Source organism: Mchenga conophoros, linkage group LG15, assembly GCF_057382185.1.
Source record: "Mchenga conophoros isolate Kocher_MC1m ecotype Shallow Benthic linkage group LG15, M_conophoros_male_GT1.1, whole genome shotgun sequence".
NCBI lineage: Eukaryota > Metazoa > Chordata > Actinopteri > Cichliformes > Cichlidae > Mchenga > Mchenga conophoros.
The window spans coordinates 5872577-5895094 of record NC_140540.1 but is presented as its reverse complement, the minus strand read 5'-3'; the positions used below and the strand labels follow the sequence as shown (position 1 = coordinate 5895094).

The 22518-nt window shown below is 39.8% G+C and overlaps 2 protein-coding genes across 4 annotated transcripts in view; both read right to left on the bottom strand.

Annotated features, from left to right (window-relative positions):
* The window catches only part of ppp2r5cb (protein phosphatase 2, regulatory subunit B', gamma b), a 28348-nt gene extending 15373 nt beyond the window's left edge, over positions 1–12975 (bottom strand). Inside the window, exons 1-3 of one of the 3 annotated variants that reach the window (XM_085246023.1) lie at positions 12829–12975; positions 12255–12314; positions 9058–9223 (exon numbers count right to left, since the gene is read on the bottom strand). In XM_085246023.1, coding sequence (XP_085102149.1) covers positions 9058–9223; positions 12255–12314; positions 12829–12855 — 253 coding nt within the window. In that variant the 5' untranslated portion in view covers positions 12856–12975. Of the gene's footprint in view, positions 1–1786; positions 2319–9057; positions 9224–12254; positions 12315–12828 lie in introns of those variants that run through there. The other 2 variants (XM_085246024.1, XM_085246026.1) reach the window with 2 other exon arrangements.
* A 2286-nt stretch (positions 12976–15261) lies between these two features.
* Positions 15262–22393, bottom strand: LOC146557583 (heat shock protein HSP 90-alpha). Its single transcript, XM_085246022.1, has 11 exons — positions 22229–22393; positions 21034–21183; positions 20502–20868; positions 20278–20411; positions 17600–17917; positions 17299–17464; positions 16995–17185; positions 16631–16778; positions 16252–16520; positions 15827–16160; positions 15262–15728 (listed from the first exon to the last, which is right to left on the bottom strand). Exons 2-11 carry the CDS (start codon positions 21181–21183, stop codon positions 15616–15618), a joined length of 2190 nt encoding a protein of 729 aa, XP_085102148.1. The 5' UTR covers positions 22229–22393; the 3' UTR covers positions 15262–15615.
* Positions 22394–22518: the final 125 nt, after the last annotated feature.

The window sequence follows — 22518 nt, the reverse complement described above, 5'->3', positions numbered from 1 at the left end:
GAAGACTAACTGCCATATTCAAACTACTATCCGCAAACAGGATCCAATTGAGCACAGTAAAAGGTCAAACATCAGCCAAGCTCTTGAGCTTTTGCCACAACATCCATTTTGTATTTCTGGAGCAAGTTTACATAAGAGTGTCTTCCTTTCCAGTGAGGTGCACTAACTGTGAAAGTAAAACTCACGACCACTTTTTGTGTTCATGACTAATATTCAGCTTGCTTCTGCTTAAGTGCGTACAGTGTGTTTAAAAATATATATATATTAAGCCTTGTTTGGACAGTGAGCACAAATACTTGTCAAAATGATGAACAATCCCCTCTAAATGCATGCAAGTTAATAAAAATATTTATAAGTGTTAAGTTAATATAGTAGCATCTGTTTTACTAGGAAGTCTCAAAATTTTACCCTTAACTCTTTAACGCTTGAAATCCTACAAGGACCCTTTAAGGTCTTTTCTGAATTGAGCTGCTTATAGAACAAAATGACTGGGTGTGCAGATTCGTGAGGGTGGTCTCTGCTTATTCAGCTACCCTTTGAAAAACCCAGAAACTATCATAATGGTCATCAAACAACATCTTTACTGATAAACACTGAGGTGTCAAAACTTGTCATTAAGGGTAGAGGGGAGGTGGTCAAATGTGGTGTTTATAGCGAAAAGAGTAAGATGAATACAGAAAAACGGTTGCTGAGTTATTTGAGGCTTGGTACACCTGCATCAAGTTTTGTTCCTATTACTGTTACAGGCCGACTCATGAGCACCTCGACTCATCAGCCTCTGAGTGCTGAGAGGTCTACCAGCTCCTGTTACACAACAGCAGTAGGGTTTCTGAACAGACCTAAAATATTAAGAGACCTGCTGTGCAACTGCAGACTTCACACACGAGCGTCTCTGCATGGATCAGTGAATAACCTTTACTCATCTAAAAGCTCCAGCATGCATACAGGAAGCCAGCCACGAACACAAATTGCTTCTAAGCACAACTCTTGACTCAGACATTCTGTACTACGGAATATGAAAATAACTGATTAATAAAGTGTCCCTAATGGCAAATGTGGTGCGCTTACCATCTGTCCCTTCAGACACAGGATATCCGAAGGAGGGACCGGTGGCTTTCTGCCATAACTTGCTGTAATTATCACTATGCATATAAATGTCACGAGACCATGTTAACAGCCACATAAGCAACACCATGATACTGACATCACTGTGACAGCAGCAAGCATATGAAATAATTGGCTGCATGTTAAACACACACTGCCACTTCATCTAGAGACAGCTTCCAGCTTCCTTAAGTTTGTCCGAATCAACGTCAACTCAAAAAGAACACTGGAGCTACAACAACATCAAACAACCTTTCTACTTATGTTAGTCACATTGCAACAATACAATACAGACATATACAAACTAACAACAAGCTTTGACCTCACTTCCTATGACATCAATAGTGTTGATGGGGGAGGGGAGACTCAAAACTACCAATCTTACACCCCCCCCCCCCCCCCCTAAACTAAAGCTAAGCTTTGCAATGTCTTGGCAGAACCCTTCCTTGCTGACATACAAACACAATCACCTCCTTTCTCTTTCAAAAACCCTCGTGCAAACAACACTAAAAAAAACTCTTAAACTCGCCTCCACAAAAGTAATGATACATATAATATCAAGCTTTTTTTTTTTTTTTCTTTTTTTTTTTTTTTTTTAAATCACCAGCTGTGGCTGCTTAACACTCAAGCCCACCTCCTCTTTAAACAGACCAGTACACAGCAGCAGATTTCCTATTCTCACCTCTAAAATGCATGAGGGCCACAGGCTGGAAAGGCCCATTGGCGCTCGGTCCATCCAGAACCATCCCGCCGGCAGCTCTAGTACATGCCAACATCAGTGAGCTGAGGCAGGAAACAGGAGAGAAGAGGGTAGCCCAGGCTAAGGCGAGGAGCCAGCCTCCATTTTAGCACGAACACTGAGCAGAAAATGAAGCTCCCCTGCTGCTGGAGGGAACCAGCTAGTTAGTGATGTCATCCCACACAGAAGCAACCTGGTTGGTTAGCTGCAATCACATGGGCGGGCTGTCAGAATAAATAAACATGAGGAAAGAGACTGGCTATTGGAGTGGGGAGAAAAGGGGTGGGCCAGTTACTGTGATTGGGCCAAAAGAACCTACATCTGTCAAGGAGTTTTTAAAGCACAAACAACTCGCCTGAATTCCATTTAACCGGTTCTGAAATAACCACAAATGGAATAATAATACCATGGAATACAAATAACTGTACAACATGTAGGTTGCTTGTAAGAAGCAGAGGACAAAGGAAACCATTTATTTCTCTTTTAGTCTTTAACTCCCAACAACACCCACATGGAAAAGAAATAAGAAAAACTTATAAAAGACTTGCATCAGCTTTAGCTTGCTTAATCATATAACGCTTATATGATATACTCATGAAAGTGGCCACTTTCTCATTACTTTCATATATTGTTTTAGGAAGTATCCAAAACATGGAAGTTTCATTTATATAATTTTTCAAGGGATCTTATATCTGTTTTCACTCTTATATGCTTTTCATACAAGTTTCACACAAGACAGATACAAACTTTAGAAGATTTATATATCTTTTCCATCTTTTCCATATTGGCAAACCTAAATAAAACAAAATACAACAAGGTGTTCAATGCTTAATGTCACCTTACACTGGTCATCAACTAGTGGACCTTTTTTTAATGTCTGCTGCCATTTCCAGCATGCGTGCCAACTTTGTGCGCGTGTGTCTGTGTTTGCATGACAGATGGCTCTTCAGCAGCACAGCCTGAGCCCAGGTGTATGTGACAAGAGAAACAGGAAGGCAGGAAGTCTCAATGTGAGCAACACAGGATGTGCATATGCAGAAAGCCACATTTTGAATCAGCAGCACTGGGGAACAAAAGCCTGCACTGTAAACCTTTGCGGGCACATTGGTGACACAGACAATTAAAAGCAAGAAATCCATACTCCCAGTCACTGGCGTAGCACTCCCAAATATAGTAACCACTGCACCCTTAGAATACAATAGGGCTCTGTAAAACTCTGCACACAGACAAACACAATCAGAACATACACCGACATTTTTTTTTTTTTGTGCATGCCATATGTGTCATCATACTGAAAGTACAGTAAGCACATACAGACAAGGTGTCGAAACAGTGATTCAGCTAAAGTCATAAGCATTCCTATGCACGAAGAATAACCACGCAAATACAGTGTAGATGGGTGTGAATTAAACAGATTTGGACTACAGTCACATATAATCTAATAATTTTTGCTGCATAAGAAAGCCACCGAGGAGAAAAGACTGCACAAAAAGACTTTGCTTACCCCATTAGAATGAACATTTCATAACCGTAGCTGTGTGACAACCCACAAACATTTCTATTAAAATGTGTGTATGGCATACTAGCCTTCGCAATTACTTCTCTTCTGTGAAGGACAAAAAACGACATTATTTTTTTGCACTATGATTGCTGTCATTTCAGTGATTGGCAGCGTTAGCTAAGATTACATAAAACTGGCCGAGCAACTACAGCAAGGCAACAGGGTTGTTTTTTCTATGCAGTTTCTGCATAATGTGCAAAGAAGGAAGACATTGATATACTCTTGACTGCTTAAAAGTAATTAGGGGAATCATTATTTGTGGATAATATTGTCCAGCAGATGTAACTCTATACAGAGGTTTGGTTAAGCTCGGGGCGATCGTGGCTCAAGAGTTGGGAGTTCGCCTTGTAATCGGAAGGTTGGACAGTCTTGGTCGTTGTGTCCTTGGGCGAGACACTTCACCCGTTGCCTACTGGTGGTGGTCAGAGGGCCCGGTGGTGCCAGTGTCGGGAGCCTCACCTCTGTCAGTGCGCCCCAGGGTGGCTGTGGCTAAATGTAGCTTGCCATCACCAGTGTGTGAATGTGTGTGAGAATGGGTGGATGACTGGATATGTAAAGCGCTTTGGGGTCCTTAGGGACTAGTAAAGCGCTATACAAATAGAGGCCATTTACCATTTAAGCTCAAAAAAGAAAAATAGAATACATAAAGTGTTTTGGAAGTTTCACACTTTCAAAAAAAAACAAACAAACAAAAAAACAAACAAACACTGTTTTAGGCTAATGTAATGTTTGTGCAAAATGCATTTTGTGTGGTATTTCATAAAGCACATAATGGTGTCACGGTTCCTCCCTGTGGGTTTGCACTTCTCCGCTGGAGGTGCAGGAGGTGCGGTGTGGTTCGAGTCCGGCTGCTGTTTGTTCTTGCACACTTCTTGTATTGCCACTGTTGCTCCTGCTACACAACCTTGAGCTTGTATACGTGTTTGTCTGCAGGTTAGAGGATGTAAAAAGTCTTACACTAAAGTCAACTGTACAAAATGGGAACAACTACACCCCTAATGGATGTAATACTTAACATCTAGTTTAGTTGGTCCTAATATATACGATAATGGAGCACTTCATCAGCAGGAACTAATCTGGGCATATAAAGGGCTCTTTCTTGCCATTTTGTACCTTAGGCAGAGTGCATCCATGACCATGAGAAGAAAATACTGGATTACTCATTACAAATGCTACTTTGGCACATGCATTCACCAAACTCGAGCTTTCTGCTGTGTCTGTGCTATTTTTTAAATGCGAAGAAACTTGTGAGATTGCTATAACACAAGCATGGTTTCAGAGCTTTTTCTAAACGTATCATTGATATCAGCAGCACTGCCTAAAATACACAACGAAGTGGTTCATTCACAGGTCTGCTGATCTTCAATGTCACGGTCCTCTGTAAACGCTTAAGGCTCAGATCTATTTGGAGAAACAGACTGATCGACGCAGCTGAGGACACAGGCTCTTTCAACAGTGGCTGAACTTAGGCAGCTTCCAATGATAGGGACATCTTTATCAAGATCCAACCTATTTTTTCTTCTTCTCGTAACGCAAAGATGAATCACAAAGCGATGATACATGCTGATCTGTATTAGTCACATTAGAAGCAGATATATTAAGAAACAAAGCCCAGATTTGTTCATTGTGCCACTAAAAATGTTGCACAAGTGGAAAACACCTGTGGCTGATGACTGCAAGATAAACACGCTTGGAGATCGCATTTAATGTTGCAGCTTAAACCTGGTAACTTGAGGAATGTGTTATTATAATATGTACAACAGTTTAAAAGCTTAAAACGTTTTTCAAAGTTCAAAAACAAGTTTTAGACCTGCAGATATAGTAAACGTGTGTGAATTAATTAAATACCATTTTCAATATTTACTATTCTTCCAAACAAAAGACCACCAATTCAGATACAGTGTCATGTTTTTTAGTAGGATCCTGTCATTTCTGAATGTTGCTGATGCATAAATGAAATATTCACTGCTTAAATATAGCAATGTGTCTGATTCTCTGACTTCTAGCTACAAAACCCTTCTAGAAGCAATGCTGAAAAGTCCAATCGTGCAAAACCAGTGCACAGCTTGAGCAGTTTTAACACCATGATCACTGCCAGTGACTTTTTTTGTATTTTTATTCATATGAAATGTCTGACCCGGGAAGTTTCTGTCATGAGTTGTAGGGGCCTTTTTCTGCTCCCACATGTATTCAAAGTTAAAGACGTTTCTCTGACATGACATGACAAATAGTGATTTAACGTTAAGATTACTTCCTGGAAGCTTTAGAATGTAACTAAAAGACAACCACAGTAAAAGCAACATTTCGATTCATAAAAATAAAAACTGACTGACGTACACTTTAGTAGTTTGACTTAGACCTGTGTTTTCTGCTAACAGTCATTGACACCTACTAAACAACTGTATTACAGGTAGCAATAACAGAACTAAACACACAACTTATTTAGTTTTAACATCTTCACGTTTGCTGTCATTATCCTGTCTCCCTAGTGCTAGGCTGAAAAAATGCTTAAAAAAAAAAAAACATAACTGCTGACCATATAACTTCTGTCATCTTTACTGTTTATCCCTCAAAATGAAGATGACTGTACACTGAAGAAGTCAAACATAACTAGCTGTTGGCACACAGTGTGACACCAAAAAAAAAAAATAGAACTGTCAGAAGCACTGCAGCTTATTAGACTTGGGACAGCCCACTGTCTCCAGCTGTCCCTGCTCCGTGCTTCGTCATTTGTGTCCATTGTGTCTTTGACTAGTGCTGAAGCCCGTGTACCGTTCTCACTGATAAGATTCATTTCAGACAATTAATAATTTACAATGAACTACGCTCATTCAACAGGAGAAACACAACAACGGGAGAAACATAACAATTTGTGACTCATAAACTAAATCCAAACTACTTTGAATACTAGTAGCTACATGTTTATAAAAGAGCAGAAATGTCCCAACTTAACCTGCGACAATAAAAATAATATTTTAGTACCCACCAGAATCTGCCGTGACATAGGCATTTAGCCTCGTCACTATCTGTAACATTTTACTCTACACAATTTCTCTCTCATCCAACTGTTTACTCAATAAAACATATCTCAGAGTTAGCACGAACTACTGTTCACAGACTAATAAACATTCTCGGTCATTATGATTTCATTATGTTGTTTTTGTAAGGCTTTTCCTGGTGTCCTTCTGTTTAAGTGTTTTATTTTCCTTATGTTTTCTTTTTTACATTGTGTACAATGTTTGCATATCTGCGGTCTGCCGACTGTTAGTTATATCCATTAAAGTGCCCCTTAAAACAGTTTCAACTTATAAAGGAACATGGGAAAGTTTTGCATTGCCATTAAGCATAGTCTCATTAAAAAGGTAAGGACTGCAAATTTCATACACTATGTTAACTGTACCCTCAATTTAAAAAAAAAAAAAAAAATCAGATTAAAAAGTATTATCTGTTTTTAAACTTTGGTTACAAGTAGATATACTCATGTCCTTCAACATCACCTCTCATATTTGACACTCTAGCCACAAGGTGGCACCAAACCCTGTGAGACCAAGGCTCCATGAAGGAGAGCTCCTGCTTTAAAAGAGAACCCATACAGAGGGAGCAACTGTTGTTGTTCTGTGCTTTTTGGCACATGTATATAACACTTGCAATGAGACAAAGAAAGAGGAATTAATCTCCTGTTTACTTGCCTCAGTCAGACAGATCTCCAGCTGAACATTATGCCAAACACAAAAAAAACAAGTTTGGATTTGTGTATTTTGTCTTATAAAATCTACACACACAAAAAAAAACGGCAGCTCACCACATCGGGTTTCAACAGAAACCAAACTATCGTCCAAACAAATGCAAAAATTTGAACCATACAGTCAAAGAAAGCACACACGAATCTGGAAGTTCATGGGAAAGGCCTGCTTCTGGTCAGGGTTTTTAAGTCTCGCCTCAACTTTGCGGCTCTGCGGGACAGGCTCACGGACATGTGTTTCCATCAGGAGGTGGTGAACATGCCTGGAATGAAAACAGGCCAAGCGAGGAGCCTGTTTGGACAGGACTAAGTGATAACATCTACTTGGCCACTGTGGGATAATGTTTTGCAGAATGTTATCAAAGCTCTCATTGGGGTGTGGGAAGTGAGCAGGCTGTATCAGAAATGAAGTTAAGCCTATTGGTTTCCTCACACGTTACAAAGGTAACGGCTAGCTAAGATAAAGACACAATCATTTTTTTATGGCAGAGCATAAAGACACAATGAACAATAAATGGCCTGTTATCATGTTGCCACCTTAGGAAATCCAACTTTGCTCTACATGCCAAGGTTTCCATAGACAGAAATAACATTCGTAAATTCTCCTTGAAGAACGCTGCCTTTGCTCTACTGTGAGCTTACAAGCCTCCCACCGATGACGAAAAACAAAAACAAAAGCGCTCTTTTCTGCACACACGGCATCAGTGCCAGAACGTCCACAATATCTTTTACCAAATACAGAAACTTTTGAGCAAGTAACCCAACGAGACTGCATTCACCACCATTCGGGGTTACATCAGTTCCATAAACTTTACACTGCTGTTGCATCAACTGTAAATAATCTAACAATCCAGGAAATATCTGTCCTTGAAAGGAGATGGATAATTCTCCCTACCCACTCTGAAAGTGTCGGGCACATTTCCAATGTCCCAACTTTGTTTCACTTACTAAACAGAATAGTCATCTGGGGACCACTAAAATACACTTTTCCTACGAGATTCTTATTTTTCCTGAGTCTGAACATTTAGAAAGAAACAGAAACAGTATAACCAATTCCTGTTGTGCCATTGCCACTATCAGTTATAAAATTGTTTTTGAAGTTTAATTACATGATTATTTAACAGCCAACAATGTCAATATAACTGTCTGTAAAGCATACCACTATGTTAGGTAACTATAATTAAAGTACTGAGAAATTATGCGTGCAGTCATCCATGTATACACAGGACAATGCTGACAATATGCATTTATTGTGTCGCAGCAGTGTTTGCTCGTTGCTCTTGGATCTGGCACTGAACTTGGACACTAAATATCCATATACATCTGTAAAGTTCACGAGGAAAGACAGGAGGAGGAATAGTAATAGCTGGCAGACATGTCTTATCTGCTCACTGGCAACATTCGGAAACACAAGGGCCGTGGAATTAAAGCTTTATCTCTGGATTATCACTAAATATAGATGCTTGGGTTAAATCCAGAGCAAAATCCATGCCATGCATGTCCTCTGTTTGTTTCCACATATTGCATAATGTCATGTTCAGCCTGGTATTAAAATGGGGGTGATGCAGCAAGGGATGCTCATGGGAACTTCTGTGGGGAAGGAGTGACTAAATAATTGAGTACGTGCTTGTTAGTACATATTTCTGTGAGGTGTGCACTTATCTAGATCTGCATTTGAGACATTTCTTACATATTAAACATACACAGGCAGACCAGGTAGTTTTCTCCACCTGCCAAATTTGGTTGATTTGATTTTTGAATTCTGTGCAAAACCCTGAAGCGTGAAAACATTACCTCAACTCCGTTCTCTATGAATATATAACAAATGCAAATTCTACCAAATCGAGCGCACTCTGTAGTTCATTATGTGATTACATAAAATGGATTTCAGACTGTCACACAGGTGAATACCTTTAAAAGCAGGAAGTTTCTGCAGTTCCCTGTTGTTGCTCAAGCTGAAGCGAGAGGAGCTCTGCCTCTTGTCCTTTTTGACAGGTGTCTGGGAACCTGGCTGCTTCCCCTTTAGTAGCTGAGTTGTTGGAGGAACACTATTGCTAGCCTTCCTATTAGAGCTCTGCTGAAACAAGAGAAAACACACATTAGTTACACGGACATAAGAGCAAAGACACACTAAAAAAAAAAGATGCAGGTATAAAATATGGGCGAATGAACCTCTGCAGAAATCTAATAAAAATGTGTGCATGCAGCCACCAGCCAAGGAGCACAACTGGTACTTTTAATTATATACACTGAGTTGCCATCCACTTGACAAAATGCTCATTAAAAAAAACAAACCCGTTTACCAAATGTACAATTACTCTTTACAATAGTGCATCATCCTGATGTGGGATCACCTGAAAGCAGCAAGTTCAACTGATCCAGCCTTCCTACTAGGATCCATTTATCAGTGTGGACCTGATGACACAGAGCTTAATTCACCTGATGCAGCTGTGGAGTCTGAGTCACAAGAGATTTATCAAATTCGCTTAAGACCCAGACAAAGTTGGCCACAGTCTGAGCCACACTACAAGACAGACAATCAGTCTGTGCCACTAGAAAGCTGTTGTGTGAAGTGGAAAATGCCGCTGTGCTGACTTCTGCTATGAACTCGATTACATATTAATGTACTGGAAAGATCTGAATTAACTCATGTAAGTATATTAGGCCAAAGTAGAAACATCTGTCATCTATGGTTCTTCTCATTTAATGCTTCAAATTTTCATTTGTCAGTTATGGTTGCTGACAACAAGCCAAATGAAAGTTACATATATATTACATAACAGCCTTTACAGTTATGCATTTCTGGTTGACAGAGCATATGGGAAAAAAGGAAGGGTGGGGGCAGTGACAACAGCTTGCAGCCCAGCGATTTTAATTTGACACAGGTTGGTGCACTAGCTGATCTAATACATGGCTGCTGACACGCAAGTCTAATGCTGGCAGAGCCTGAAACTTTCAGCTTGAATAAATAAATAAATAAATAAATAAATAAATAAATAAATAAATAAATAAATTTCAGTAGGTCGGCAAGGATGACTAATATATGTAATTGTTAGCCAGCTGTTAGCCAGCTGTTATTAAAGGACAGGTTTTAAAATAGAACAGATAAGGCCTTTATTGTAATTGTAAATGTACAACGCAAATGTGGAAAATAATAGGGATTATATTAAACTGGTAACTACATAAAGCTCTGAAATAGATATAAAGCTTAATGAAATTATCTGCTAACTGACAAGTGTGGATTTTATAACTCAATAAACTGGACTGTGTATATAACACAAGGCAATAAAATAGTGTGTTTCCCACAGATTTAGCTTGTACAGTCATGGCCTAAAGTTTTCATTTCATGTTTTTATAATATGGTAAAAACATAATCATAGGCATTTGATAAGCTTTTGTTGTCAGTGTGACATGCTGGATGTCAGCTTCGGGGCTAAGTCCAGAAGCTCATAAAAATGAATCTGATCTCTTGGCACAATAACTCTGAACCAGTGTGAATGACTACTGTAAAAACTCAAGTTGCATATTGTATACAATACAAAATTTGTGCCATGACTATAATCTGTGTGTATGTGTGCCTTTGTGGTTTATATGCAAATTGGACACGGGGGGGGGGGGGGGGGGGGATCTCTTGAAAGGATGAAAAGAAAAATATGTAAATGTTAAAATGAGTCAAGTGTACTCGGACAGACTTCAAAAGACCTTGCCACCTAAACTCAGTCCATCTGTGGTGACACCGGAATACAGCCTGGTTGAGAACATTGTAATCTGTGCAAGAGCAGGACTACCTTTTGCTTTCTAGGCAGCACAAACAGCTGCCAGCTCTCATTCCACACGCGACATAACTGCATTCAAATGCTTGCCTTCCTTTAAAAAAAATTAAAGCGCCTCTAGTTGTTTGAGTTCAGTCATTATCATCATCCCATTTTACTAGTTTTATTAGTACAGGGAGGTCAAATGTAAGGCCAGCAGACCAGAATGAGCATGGCAAAGACTCCAATCCTGCACGCCAGACAGCTTTAGAAAATATGAAGGAGTTCATAGATTCCTATTGATTAATCACTCCCTACTCCCATTCATACTCCTACAAAGCCATTAAGTAAGAGATAAACAATTAAATGACAGAAAGTTCATGTTTTTCCAATATTACAGTAAGTCCACAGTTGTGATGGACTGAGATTTTCAAATTGAGATGGCCAACACAAGTAGTCCATACTCCCATATTTCACTATGGTGTTCATGTGACTCACATCCATCATTAGTTAGCTCGCTACAGCAAATTTGGTCACAAAGAAGAATTTTCCCCTGATGAGTTCAAAGAATCATGAGACCTAAAACAGAATAAGCTTTTCTTGTTCCACTCCACAGGAGGCTTCCTGTCCTTTTGCATGAGTACTTGCTGTCAAGTGAAAAATATACAATTTCTGCACAAGTATATAACATAGGCATCCTGGTTTGTGGAGGCCTTTGTGATGCATTTAAGTATTCTGAATCGGCACTTCAGGAGCAACATTATAAATTGTAATCTGCAAAACACTGAATTGATAACAAGACAATAAACTAGATATACACAATAAAACTTAAGCTTTATCGTGTCCCTCTTCATTTTTTTTAAACTGAAAAAATAAGTTCAGCATGTACGTTCATTTGTATTGCAACCACAATCACTAATACTGGAGACCACTATCATGCAGTAATAATCCAATTATAATGTAATACTCCTCTTGCAAAGCTGGTGTCACTAAATTCCATTTAATTTTAAATGACTTGGAGGTAATTACATCAAGTTGAAAAGGTTATCCCAACCCTTGCGGTCTCTGTTTGATCTGTGATGAGTCTAGGGTGTGTTGGTTTTTTTTAACTGCTTGTTTAGCTTTTAATATATCATTTACAAGTTTCTATTTCCTCTATCTAATCTAATGTTATATATCGCTCTGTGTTTAGGGTCTTTGGTAATGTATATGCTCATTCTATTTGAGTTGTTCTCTTGGGCAGGGGACTATCACAAACGAGATCTGACATCTCAAAAGTCCCAATTTGAGGGTTAAATACATTTTAAATAAAAATAAAGTTATGTGTTCTTAGAGTGGTTTTCCTTGTTAGCATACCTCATGTTCTGAATTCTCCTGTCCTCCACTCTTCCCCACTTTGCCAGACTTGGGAGACTCCTGCAAAAACATTTTCAATCAAAAGATTATAAACTTGATTTAATTAAATGAAGTTTATATTGGTTGACAACATCAGGTGAATGCAATTGGTGAATGCCGCCTTGCACAAATCCAAGCTAAATATAGCACGCCTGCCCACCCAGTCTCGCACTCCTGTTTAACCACACTGTAAAGTCTGCTGTTAGCTAGCTCACGTTACACGACCCGAGGTTTCAGCTTCTAAAAGTCCTTAAATTTACACCAAAATAACACACACGTGCAATGTAAGTATCACTTTAAGATAAGGGTACTCTATTTACATAACACTGCACAACGTGCCAAGTGCTAACATGACGGCAGGATAGGGCTAGCAGGTAATGATTGCAGGCTGGCTAACGTTTGTGTGATGGGACACTGCGCTGGTAGCAAAATGTCGTATTATACACCCGGCACGTTATCAATAAATTCAATGAAATGTAACTCGTGCAAAGTTTGTTCACTATGGACACGGCCTGCTAGCTTTTGTCTAACTCACCTTATCTTTTTTCGTTTTATTCGGCATTGTACAAGCGTAACCGCCCTTGCTCCCCTCACGGATACTCCACAACCAAAACCTTGACAACTCTCAGGACAGCACACTGCAAGGCGGTTCAGTCTGCCCTTACGCTGTGATTGGCTGTTTTCAGTCAGCTGACTCTGGCGCGTCACGCTAACGATGGCCAGTGTAAAGGCACCGAGAGCGCACCCTGCCGGTGACAGGACAGCAACACATAGGATTACAGGCTCCCGATACTTTGGATTACAGCCATCGACAGCATACTTCCTATGGTCATTCCATGGAAAATCAATCAGTGCCTCCCACATGACCCCCTCATAATGAGTTGGCAGTGTATATATATATTTTTTTTTATTACAGATACATGTTCAGGTACAGTTTTTATTTTACTTATTCCTTTTCATTCAATTTTTCGTCTAAAATCTTTGAGCATCCCAATCCTGGCACATACCATAGTTTCAGGAGCGAATCTGCTAAAAACTCGTCTCCATAGTTGTGTTTCCTTAATGTTTCTCCCAGTGTTTTTGGCTCTTGTTCTTCTAATGTGTTTGAATATGTAGAATTATCTTTAATAAGTGATTTTATCCAAACTGTGAAGCAATTTGTAACTAGGTTTAAAAAATCCTATATAAATAAAGTTGTTATTATTATAGTGGTAGTAGCAGTAGAAGTAGTAGTATTATATACTGCAGAATTTTGGGTAGACTCGGATGGTGAAAACAAATTATAACATTTTATACCAGGCTGAACCATCTTCGTTATGTGTCAAAATAATTTTCCTTTATAGTTATATTTTTGGCTAAATATATTCACGCACCTGTAAAACCAGTGGTAAATGGCCCGTATTTGTATAGCGCTTTATTTAGTCCCTACGGACCTCAAAGCGCTTTACACTACATTCAGTCGTTCATACACTGGTGTGTGGCAAGCTACACAGCTGCCCTGGGGCGCACTGACAGAGGTGAGGCTCCGCCACCTACCTTCTTCTTTCAGCTGGTTGAGACCCCTACTAGGCCGGAGCTTTCTAGAATATTTGAACAGCTTGGTAGAACCTTCTTTGAATGCACAACGACTGCCATCTACTGGTAGTTAACAGGAACCCACACGTGTAAAATGACTTGGACATATAGGATAAAAGCAGTGCGGAATGCATGAAAATATCTAAATCGATGTTTAAGCTTATGAGTTTAAGTCTAAGGAGCTTGGGAAAAAAAGCGTCTGGACTTCTTTAGGTTGCTTGAAGACGTTTCACTACTCATCCGAGAAGCTTCTTCAGTTATAGGGTAAAATGGTGGAGAGTCCAGACTCTTTTCTTCCCAAGCTCCTTAGACTACAATGACCTGGATGACTGAGAACCTTCACAGACTTATGAGTTAAACATGTGCCTTTCCACAAATAACAAAATGGGTAAGCCTTAATTTGATCATTTGTATCTTAGAAGAAGCTTAAAGATAGATAAGCAGAAAAGTAGAAGAGGAGACAAAAAAAGGAAGTTATTTTTGGATGAATCTGACTACAGCAATGATGTATTATATAAACCTTTCCTTCCTCTTTAGGAGTTTCTCTGTCCACTTTTACTTTTTCAACACAAACATCTATATCCTTGTAGCTTCAATCTGGCAAGAAATATCAGTACTGTGGAAAAGACTTCAGTGAGGTTACGTAAAAATGAACAAATTCCCAAATTATAGCCAAAAAAAGAAGCCTCGAGTTCTTTTGGCTTTTCCCCGTTTGTCTTTCTTTCAATTTGTTCCCAATAAAGGCATAATTATCAGACTTATCTGCTATTTCTTGACTTCCCCTCAAGCATTTTGCTTTTTATTACACAAGATTTTTTGCTTTTTCCATGGAGAAACTAAAAAGGCAACTGGAGAGCAAACAATCTGCCCAAGGGCAATGCTTCATTCATATGAAGCAAAGAAAAAAAAGGGGTGGTTCTTCTCTTTCTTTCACTCTATGTTTAAGCAAGCATTGGTTTGGTAGCTTATGATTCATAAACAGTGTTGACTTCACTGGTTTTAAATGAAAACAGTATACTTCAAACATGGAAATTACAATGTCACATCATCACTTTATATTTATCAAGATATAAATTTCTGTCAAATGATGGATAAAGAATGTCTTTAAAAAATCCTGGTGAGAAAAAAAAAGGTTCTAAAATAATGTTTGTACTTCATTTGAGCTGAATTAAGAAACCCTTTTGACATAGCTTTCTACTTGTTGAGAACAAAGTCTAAAGCAGTTCTTCGACTACAAGTGAACACTAAGTTTCATTGATTTTCTCGATAGATAGAAAGATAGATAGACAGATAGACAGAGTGGACAGGTTAACCCACCTGTCCAATCTAAAAATGCAGCATACTATACATAAAACACGAGACTTGTGTTCACTCATCAGTAACAATGACCAAATAGCTTAACATGGTAAACCTTTATTAATGGTTTTTGCACCGTTTCAAATAACAGTATCGTGTTTTGTTATATTTACAATAAAGAACAAACTTTGGAATGTCAAATACAAAAAGAACAAATGCATCAATACAACTCAATACAAAAACAAAAATAACAATCTGAAAACTCTAAACATCTAAAGGAATGACTGAACTGCATGTGGTCAACGCAAGTGGAAATAAAGTTACGATGGTCATCAAAAGTGTTTAGGAACAGACATTCCAGGCTCATTTACAACATTTAACATTAATTTTTTTTTTTATAACATTAGTTTTGTTTTGTTTTTTTTTAATCTAAACAGGAAATGGAAGCTGATTAGTCCACCTCTTCCATCCTAGATGTGTCATCATCTTCCCCTTCAAGAGGGGGCATGTCCTCAGTGGGTGCAGAGGTGTTATCGTCAGATGTCACATCATCTTCATCAATACCTGGAAGGAAAATAGGAGCAGATCAGTCAGCAAAGCAGGGTTAACTCGTTTACTGGCAAACATACCACCAAAAGATACAAGATTTAACAGATACTCACCAAGACCTAGTTTGATCATTCTGTAGATGCGGTTGGAGTGGGTCTGTGGGTCATCCAGTGTGAATCCTGAGGAGAGCAGGGCGGTCTCGAAAAGAAGGATGACCAGATCTTTCACAGACTTGTCATTCTTATCGGCCTCTGCCTTCTGCCTCAAGGTCTCCATGATTGGGTGGTCAGGATTGATCTCAAGGTGCTTCTTTGCTGCCATGTATCCCATGGTGGAGTTATCCCTCAGCGCCTGAGCCTTCATGATCCTCTCCATGTTGGCCGTCCATCCATATGTGCTGGTGACAATGCAGCAAGGGGAAGAAACTAGGCGGTTGGAGACTGTGACCTGCAGAGGAAAACAAAAGCCACCGGTATCAATCAGTTGAACAAGAAAACAAATTCCGTTGTTATATTGTCATTTGGTTTCATCAGCTTACCTTTTCAACCTTCTTCTCCAAGATATCCTTCATGATTTTGCATAGGTTCTCAAACTGAGATTTCTTCTCCTCCTGCTTCTTCTTCTCCTCCTCATCCTCAGGCAGCTCCAGGCCTTCCTTGGTTACTGAAACCAAGTTCTTGCCCTCAAACTCCTTCAGCTGCTGGACACAGTACTCGTCGATGGGCTCAATCATGTAGATGACCTCCAGGCCAGCTTTGCGAAGACGCTCCACAAAGGCAGAGTTGGCAACCTGGTCTTTGGTCTCACCTGAAATGCAGGCATGATAATGTTGTTCATTCATGCCATATTGCCCACATGAGACAAGTTTTGTTTGCCGAACGCATGCTTTTGATTGGCAGTTTTAAAAGTGTCCTCACCAGTGATGTAGTAGATGTGTTTCTGGTTGTCCTTCATACGTGTGACATAGTCCTTCAGGGACACCATCTCATCTCCAGAGGCTGATGTGTAGTACCGCAGAAGCTCAGAAAGCTTCTTCCTGTTCTGGGAGTCCTCATGGATGCCAAGCTGTAATAAGGAAAACAGTCAACTGTTATCAACAGTGCAGATTTATTCAGCTGAATGTGCAAAAAAAAATTGCAGGCGCTACCACTGGCTGCATTCAATTGTTGTTAAGCTACTTTATAATATTCATACTGCTAGAGCTAAATTATTCAAGCAAAAGAATTAAAGACAAGATCTGGTAACCTTGCACCTCACTCAGTCAAGGCTGTGGATACTGACCTTGATGTTCTTGGAGAACTGCTCGTAGTACTTCTTGTAGTTGTCCTTGTCCTCAGCCAGTTCTGTGAAAAGCTCCAGGCACTTCTTGACCAGGTTCTTGCGGATGACCTTCAGGATCTTGCTCTGCTGCAGCATCTCTCTGGAGATGTTCAGTGGCAGGTCCTCAGAGTCCACCACACCCTTGATGAAATCTGATAGGAAGCAGAAAGGAAACTGTTAAAACTCTAAAGATTCCATTGTGTCATTTTCATTATGATAATTCTATTATTGTTAGGGAAATTGTAATCCACACTTTAATACTCACTGAGATACTCTGGGATGAGCTCCTCGCAGTTGTCCATGATGAAGACTCTGCGCACGTACAGCTTGATGTTGTTCTTCTTCTTCTTGTTCTCAAAGAGGTCGAAAGGAGCACGCCGAGGCACGAAGAGCAGGGCACGGAATTCAAGCTGACCCTCTACTGAGAAGTGCTGTTAGGCAAAAAAAAAAAAAAAAAAAATTAAAGTGATTATATATTGGACTACATTATATCAGACATAATTTTCCTCCTATAAAGTACTGCTACATTTTTAGGTATTTTTAAAATAACATCTCAAAAGCCCAACCTTAACAGCCAAGTGGTCCTCCCAGTCATTGGTGAGACTCTTGTAGAACTCTCCATATTCCTCATTCGTGATGTCATCTGGGTTTCGGGTCCACAGGGGTTTGGTCTTGTTCAATTCTTCCTGGTCAATGTACTTTTCCTTGATCTTCTTCTTCTTCTTCTTTTTGTCCGACTTGTCATGGTCATGTTCTTCATCTGATCCAACATCCTCAATCTCAGGTTTGTCCTCATCCTTCTCCTCATCTTTCTCCTTCTCCTCCTTCTCTTTCTCCTCCTCTGCCTCGTCGTCACTCACCTCCTTGTCCCTCTCTTTCTCCACCTGAAGGAAAATACATTTGGTCACACACTAAAGAATTTCCCTACACCTTAGCCTTAGGCATAGCTGGACAGGCCATCAGGCATACAGGGCATTTGCTTGGTGGGCCGATGGTGATTTTTCATTTTTATGGGCCGATGATTTTTTTTTTTTTTTTTTTTAATAACAGTATAAACAATGAAAGGTGATGGATTGGCCAGATGCTGGCAGATGTGTAAAAATAACTCAGTTGTTTGGTGGTGGCTATGGCGGAGCTGCCACAAGAGGCCAGGTGGATGAGGGAAAGGGGAGGCAGGAGGAGCAGAGACCCGAGGCGGCCGCCCGTCCGAGTGTCAGGTGAACTGAACTTCAGGTAAGAAGTTATGACCTGCAATCTATCTGGATCAGATATAATCCAAGTTTAGGTGTAGTTTATTTTCGTTGTGCTGAGTTTTTACCGTCAGTTACAATAACTTGTACTGCGTACTAGCTAGCATGACGGAGTTTCTACAGCTGAGTGGGTGCTATGTTACTGATAGTGAACTTTATTCTATTCATAAGGTTAGTTAGTAGAGTTGCCAACCGTCCCCTGAAAAATGGAATTGTCCCGTATTCAGAGAAAATATCACGCGTTTCGTATTGAGCTGAAAAGGAACAGTTTGTCCCGGACTTCAGCTAGAATGGAAAAAGACACAAAGCTGGAGTTTTTCTGTCTTTACGCTGTCAGCTGTCTCTTCAGCTACCTTCACACTGCAGGTCTTAATGCTCAATTCCGATTTTTTGATCAAATCCGATTTTTTTTGTCTGCTCGTTCACACTACAAATAAAATGCGACAGCGAACGCGCTCTAGTGTGAACGTTCAAAGTGGCCCGCATGCGCAAAAGAAGATGTCACACACAACGCGCTCTGTTTAGACACAGAGCAAACAATATCGTTTGACTGATGGCCCTTAATATAAAGACTTCGGACTTCATGTTTCCCAATTTTTGCTTTAAGTTATTTTGTTATTTCCATAATAATGTAAATAACTTAATCATTATCCTTATTGCTGTTTTAGAGGAGCGGTGCTTCAAGGGATAGTTGCAGATTTCTGTCAGAATCTGAAGATTATGCAGTACAAATAAAATGTTCACGTTTCTCCAACGTTGTCTTCCCAGCAGTTTCACCGGATGGCCAGGAAGCGTTCGCGATGTCTTATCGGGCGCTTCTCCGGCACTGATAATTGGCGTCTGTCTTGTGTCAGTGACGTAAAAGACGGATTTAATGTGACTTGACCGTTCACACAGCAGTCGCTTTCTGAAACATCGGATGTGTATCGGATTCAGTACCACATATGAAAGTGACCCAGATCGGATTTGAAAATATCGGATTTGTGCCGTTCACACTGTCATACCATGATCGGATATGGGTCGCATAGGGTCAAAAAAAAAAAAAAAAATTAAAAAAAATAAAAATATCGGATTTGATGCGCTTTCGCCTGCAGTGTGAACGTGGCCTTCTTCTCTCATTCAATCGTGAAACTGATCAATGATCAGCTGATCGGCTCTCTTGCTTGTTTATCGCCCACTTTGCGCCAGAAAGAGGAAACCAGCAGATGTCGCACTAAGCAACAGCAGCATGTTTAAGCTTGATCAGCTGTTGTTAGAATTTATTTAATATTAATTTCTAGTATCAGCTGATGTTTGCTGGAGTCACAGCTGTAAAAGCTGCTGGTCATTATGTCGGTTTGGTTATCTGGGGAGAGGGAAGCATGAAGTTGAAACCAGGAGATGTCCTTACTGAATCATCAGAGCTGAACAGGTGATGGAGAAACAGGTTTACCTTTTAGGTGACATGAATGAGTTGAAGTTATGAACTGTTTCTGAGAGACAAATAACACCAGGTTCCTTTTCTAAGTAGCTGACAGCTGGTAACTGTGCAGGGGCGGGTCTAGCAAAGCTTTGCCAGGGGCCCAGGTGGGGCATTAACAGGGAGAGGGGGGCACAAAGAAATACTTTTCTTTCTTATTCTCATTTAAAATATCTAGCTTTTATTAAATAATTATCTGAATCTTACAACCAAAGTTTTTATCTGATGTACAACGTATTGAAATCATACATATACCAACAAGACAGTGTACATCACTGTCACAACAGCGTTTGTTTTCATTCAAAGGCTTTATGGTTTTTCCTATAATACCTGGTGGGCCGGTCTGTAGTCAAAATGCCCGGGCCAATTTTTTGTCCCAATCCAGCCCTGGCCTTAGGGAGTCACTATTTTATAATATCAGTGTTTCCGAGATTAATTGAGCAACTTTCTCAGAAGTCTTAAGTGCAGAAGCTATCTGCAATAGTTACAAATGTAATTCTTCTATGGGATCATTAAATATGACTTAAGTACTTACAAATAGCGTAATAGGGTAGCCAATGAACTGTGAGTGCTTCTTAACAATCTCTTTGACCCTTCGCTCTTCAAGGTATTCTGTCTGGTCTTCTTTGAGGTGCAGGATCACTTTAGTTCCACGTCCCAGTGGTTCAGCTGTAGAGGAAGACTATAGGTCAGTATACTTTATAACCACTGGGTTAAATGATTAATAATTCACTTCAAATTCGGGGTTATATCACTTACAGTTGTCTACTTTAACTGTGAATGAGCCACCAGCAGATGATTCCCAGGCGTACTGCTCGTCATCGTTGTGCTTGGTAATGACTGTCACCTTCTCGGCTACCAGGTAGGCAGAGTAGAAACCCACACCGAACTGACCGATCATGGAAATGTCAGCTCCAGCCTGCAGAGCCTCCATGAACGCTTTGGTGCCGGACTTTGCAATTGTGCCCAAGTTGTTGATCAGGTCGGCTTTGGTCATGCCAATACCTGTGTCAACTAGGGTTAGAGTACGCTCCTCTTTGTTGGGAATGATCTCAATTTTGAGGTCTTTGCCAGTTTCCAGCTTGGAAGGATCTGTGAGACTCTCATAGCGGATTTTGTCCAGTGCCTGACAGAGCAAAACAAAATGTTAATTGTTTAAACAAATTCCAGAATTTATTCTGTATTGATAATAATATAATTAAATTTCTTAAGGGGAAAAAAGCATGTAATTTAATTAATTAATTATTTTAAATAATAAACACAGCAACACAGACTAATATTGAAAACCTACATCTGAGGAGTTGGAAATAAGTTCCCTAAGGAAGATCTCTTTGTTGGAATAGAAAGTGTTGATGATCAGGGACATAAGCTGAGCAATCTCAGCCTGGAATGCGAAGGTCTCTGCCTCCTCCTCCATTGGTTGGTCATGCATTTCAGGCATCTGAGTGAAGACGGAGAACAAATATTGTTTTTTAGAAAACACATTGACTAAAGTGACTGGAACACAATATAAAATACTATTTTTATGACACTAAATGTTTGCATCCCAGCAATGTACACTTGAAAAACACTGCCAATCCTTCTTATGTAAGATGTTGCAGTTACAGCTTATCCTTATTAAGTAGCCTCGATGTTACATTAAGGAATTAACAGCAGTCAAACGAAAGCAAATTCTCTGTAGATGTGTAGTATATAGTGACTTTCCCGGGTTTCTTTCTTGCTTACTTTCATAATTTTGTATTAAAAAGGTACAAGGACCTTTTTTTTCCCCTTCTTGGACTGTGAATTTAATCTCTGCTTGGTTATTGGCTAATCAGATTAACACGTGGCTTGAATTGCATATCCGTGTCAGCAGAAATGACTCCACCTGCTGGTTTCCCAGGTGAAGTGCAGGTTTCTAGAAGGTACGAGGAGGCAAGAAGAACTCTCTAGCAGTTTCCATAGGAATCAAAAGCTCCGCCTCTCATACAGCTGACGAGATTAAAGGAATGCACACTCTGTACCTACTGATTTTGCACTGAATTAAAACCTGGTACAAGGATAAGGTGGCCCAAAAATCTTGCAGAAATTTTAGCACAGGAAATTTGATTAAGGTTCAAACAGTTAAACCCCTGCTTAACATAACACCTTCCTCCCAAATGCATCACTAAAGCATCCTGCCATGTGGCTACTGTCCCGCAGGTTTGAATTCTGAAATGAGGCACAATAGGAATCAAATTCTTATTACCGTTTATGAAGCTGACATTAATATTCTCAGAGCAGATATTAATACTTTTTAAATCAGTTTTTAAAGACCAAGTGCTGTAACTAGACTTCACCCTTTCTTCACTTTAGCTTCACTTTTTATCCAGACATGACAAAAATGTCAGCTTTGTTTATAAATTAATGTCAAATAAGCTAACATTTAGTACTATTAAATCTGAATTTCAGGGAGTGTAATATTTTCGTATCCCAAATGTCTGTGGTAAGGCTGTTAATGTATTTACCTTGGTTTGCAGTGTGCCAAAACCTCCTGAGGAAGATGTGTAGAGATCCTTCCTTATTCACAGGTTCGTTGACTGCTAATGCTCCTACGGAAACTGGTGTAACGGTGCGGTTTTTATACCCTCTATGACCATTCGAGAAATCCTCCTGACACAAGCTTCCAGAACCGTCTGGAATCCTCCTGCTCGGTGGTGGCCACTCACTGGCCCGGTGGCCTGTCAATCATGGTGCGTGTACATGCCTCTCTGCCTTTCTTGGCAGAAGGAGGCGGGATTAAGGGAGGGGTCGCTGA

Coding starts and splice junctions, on each gene's coding strand:
- LOC146557583 (XM_085246022.1), bottom strand. CDS start 21,183: ATGCCTGAAATGCATGACCAACCAATGGAGGAGGAGGCAGAGACCTTC. Junction 17,465..17,599: donor AGGACCACTTGGCTGTTAAG/GTTGGGCTTTTG, acceptor TTTGCCTAACAG/CACTTCTCAGTAGAGGGTCA. Junction 15,729..15,826: donor AATGATCAAACTAGGTCTTG/GTGAGTATCTGT, acceptor TTTTCCTTCCAG/GTATTGATGAAGATGATGTG.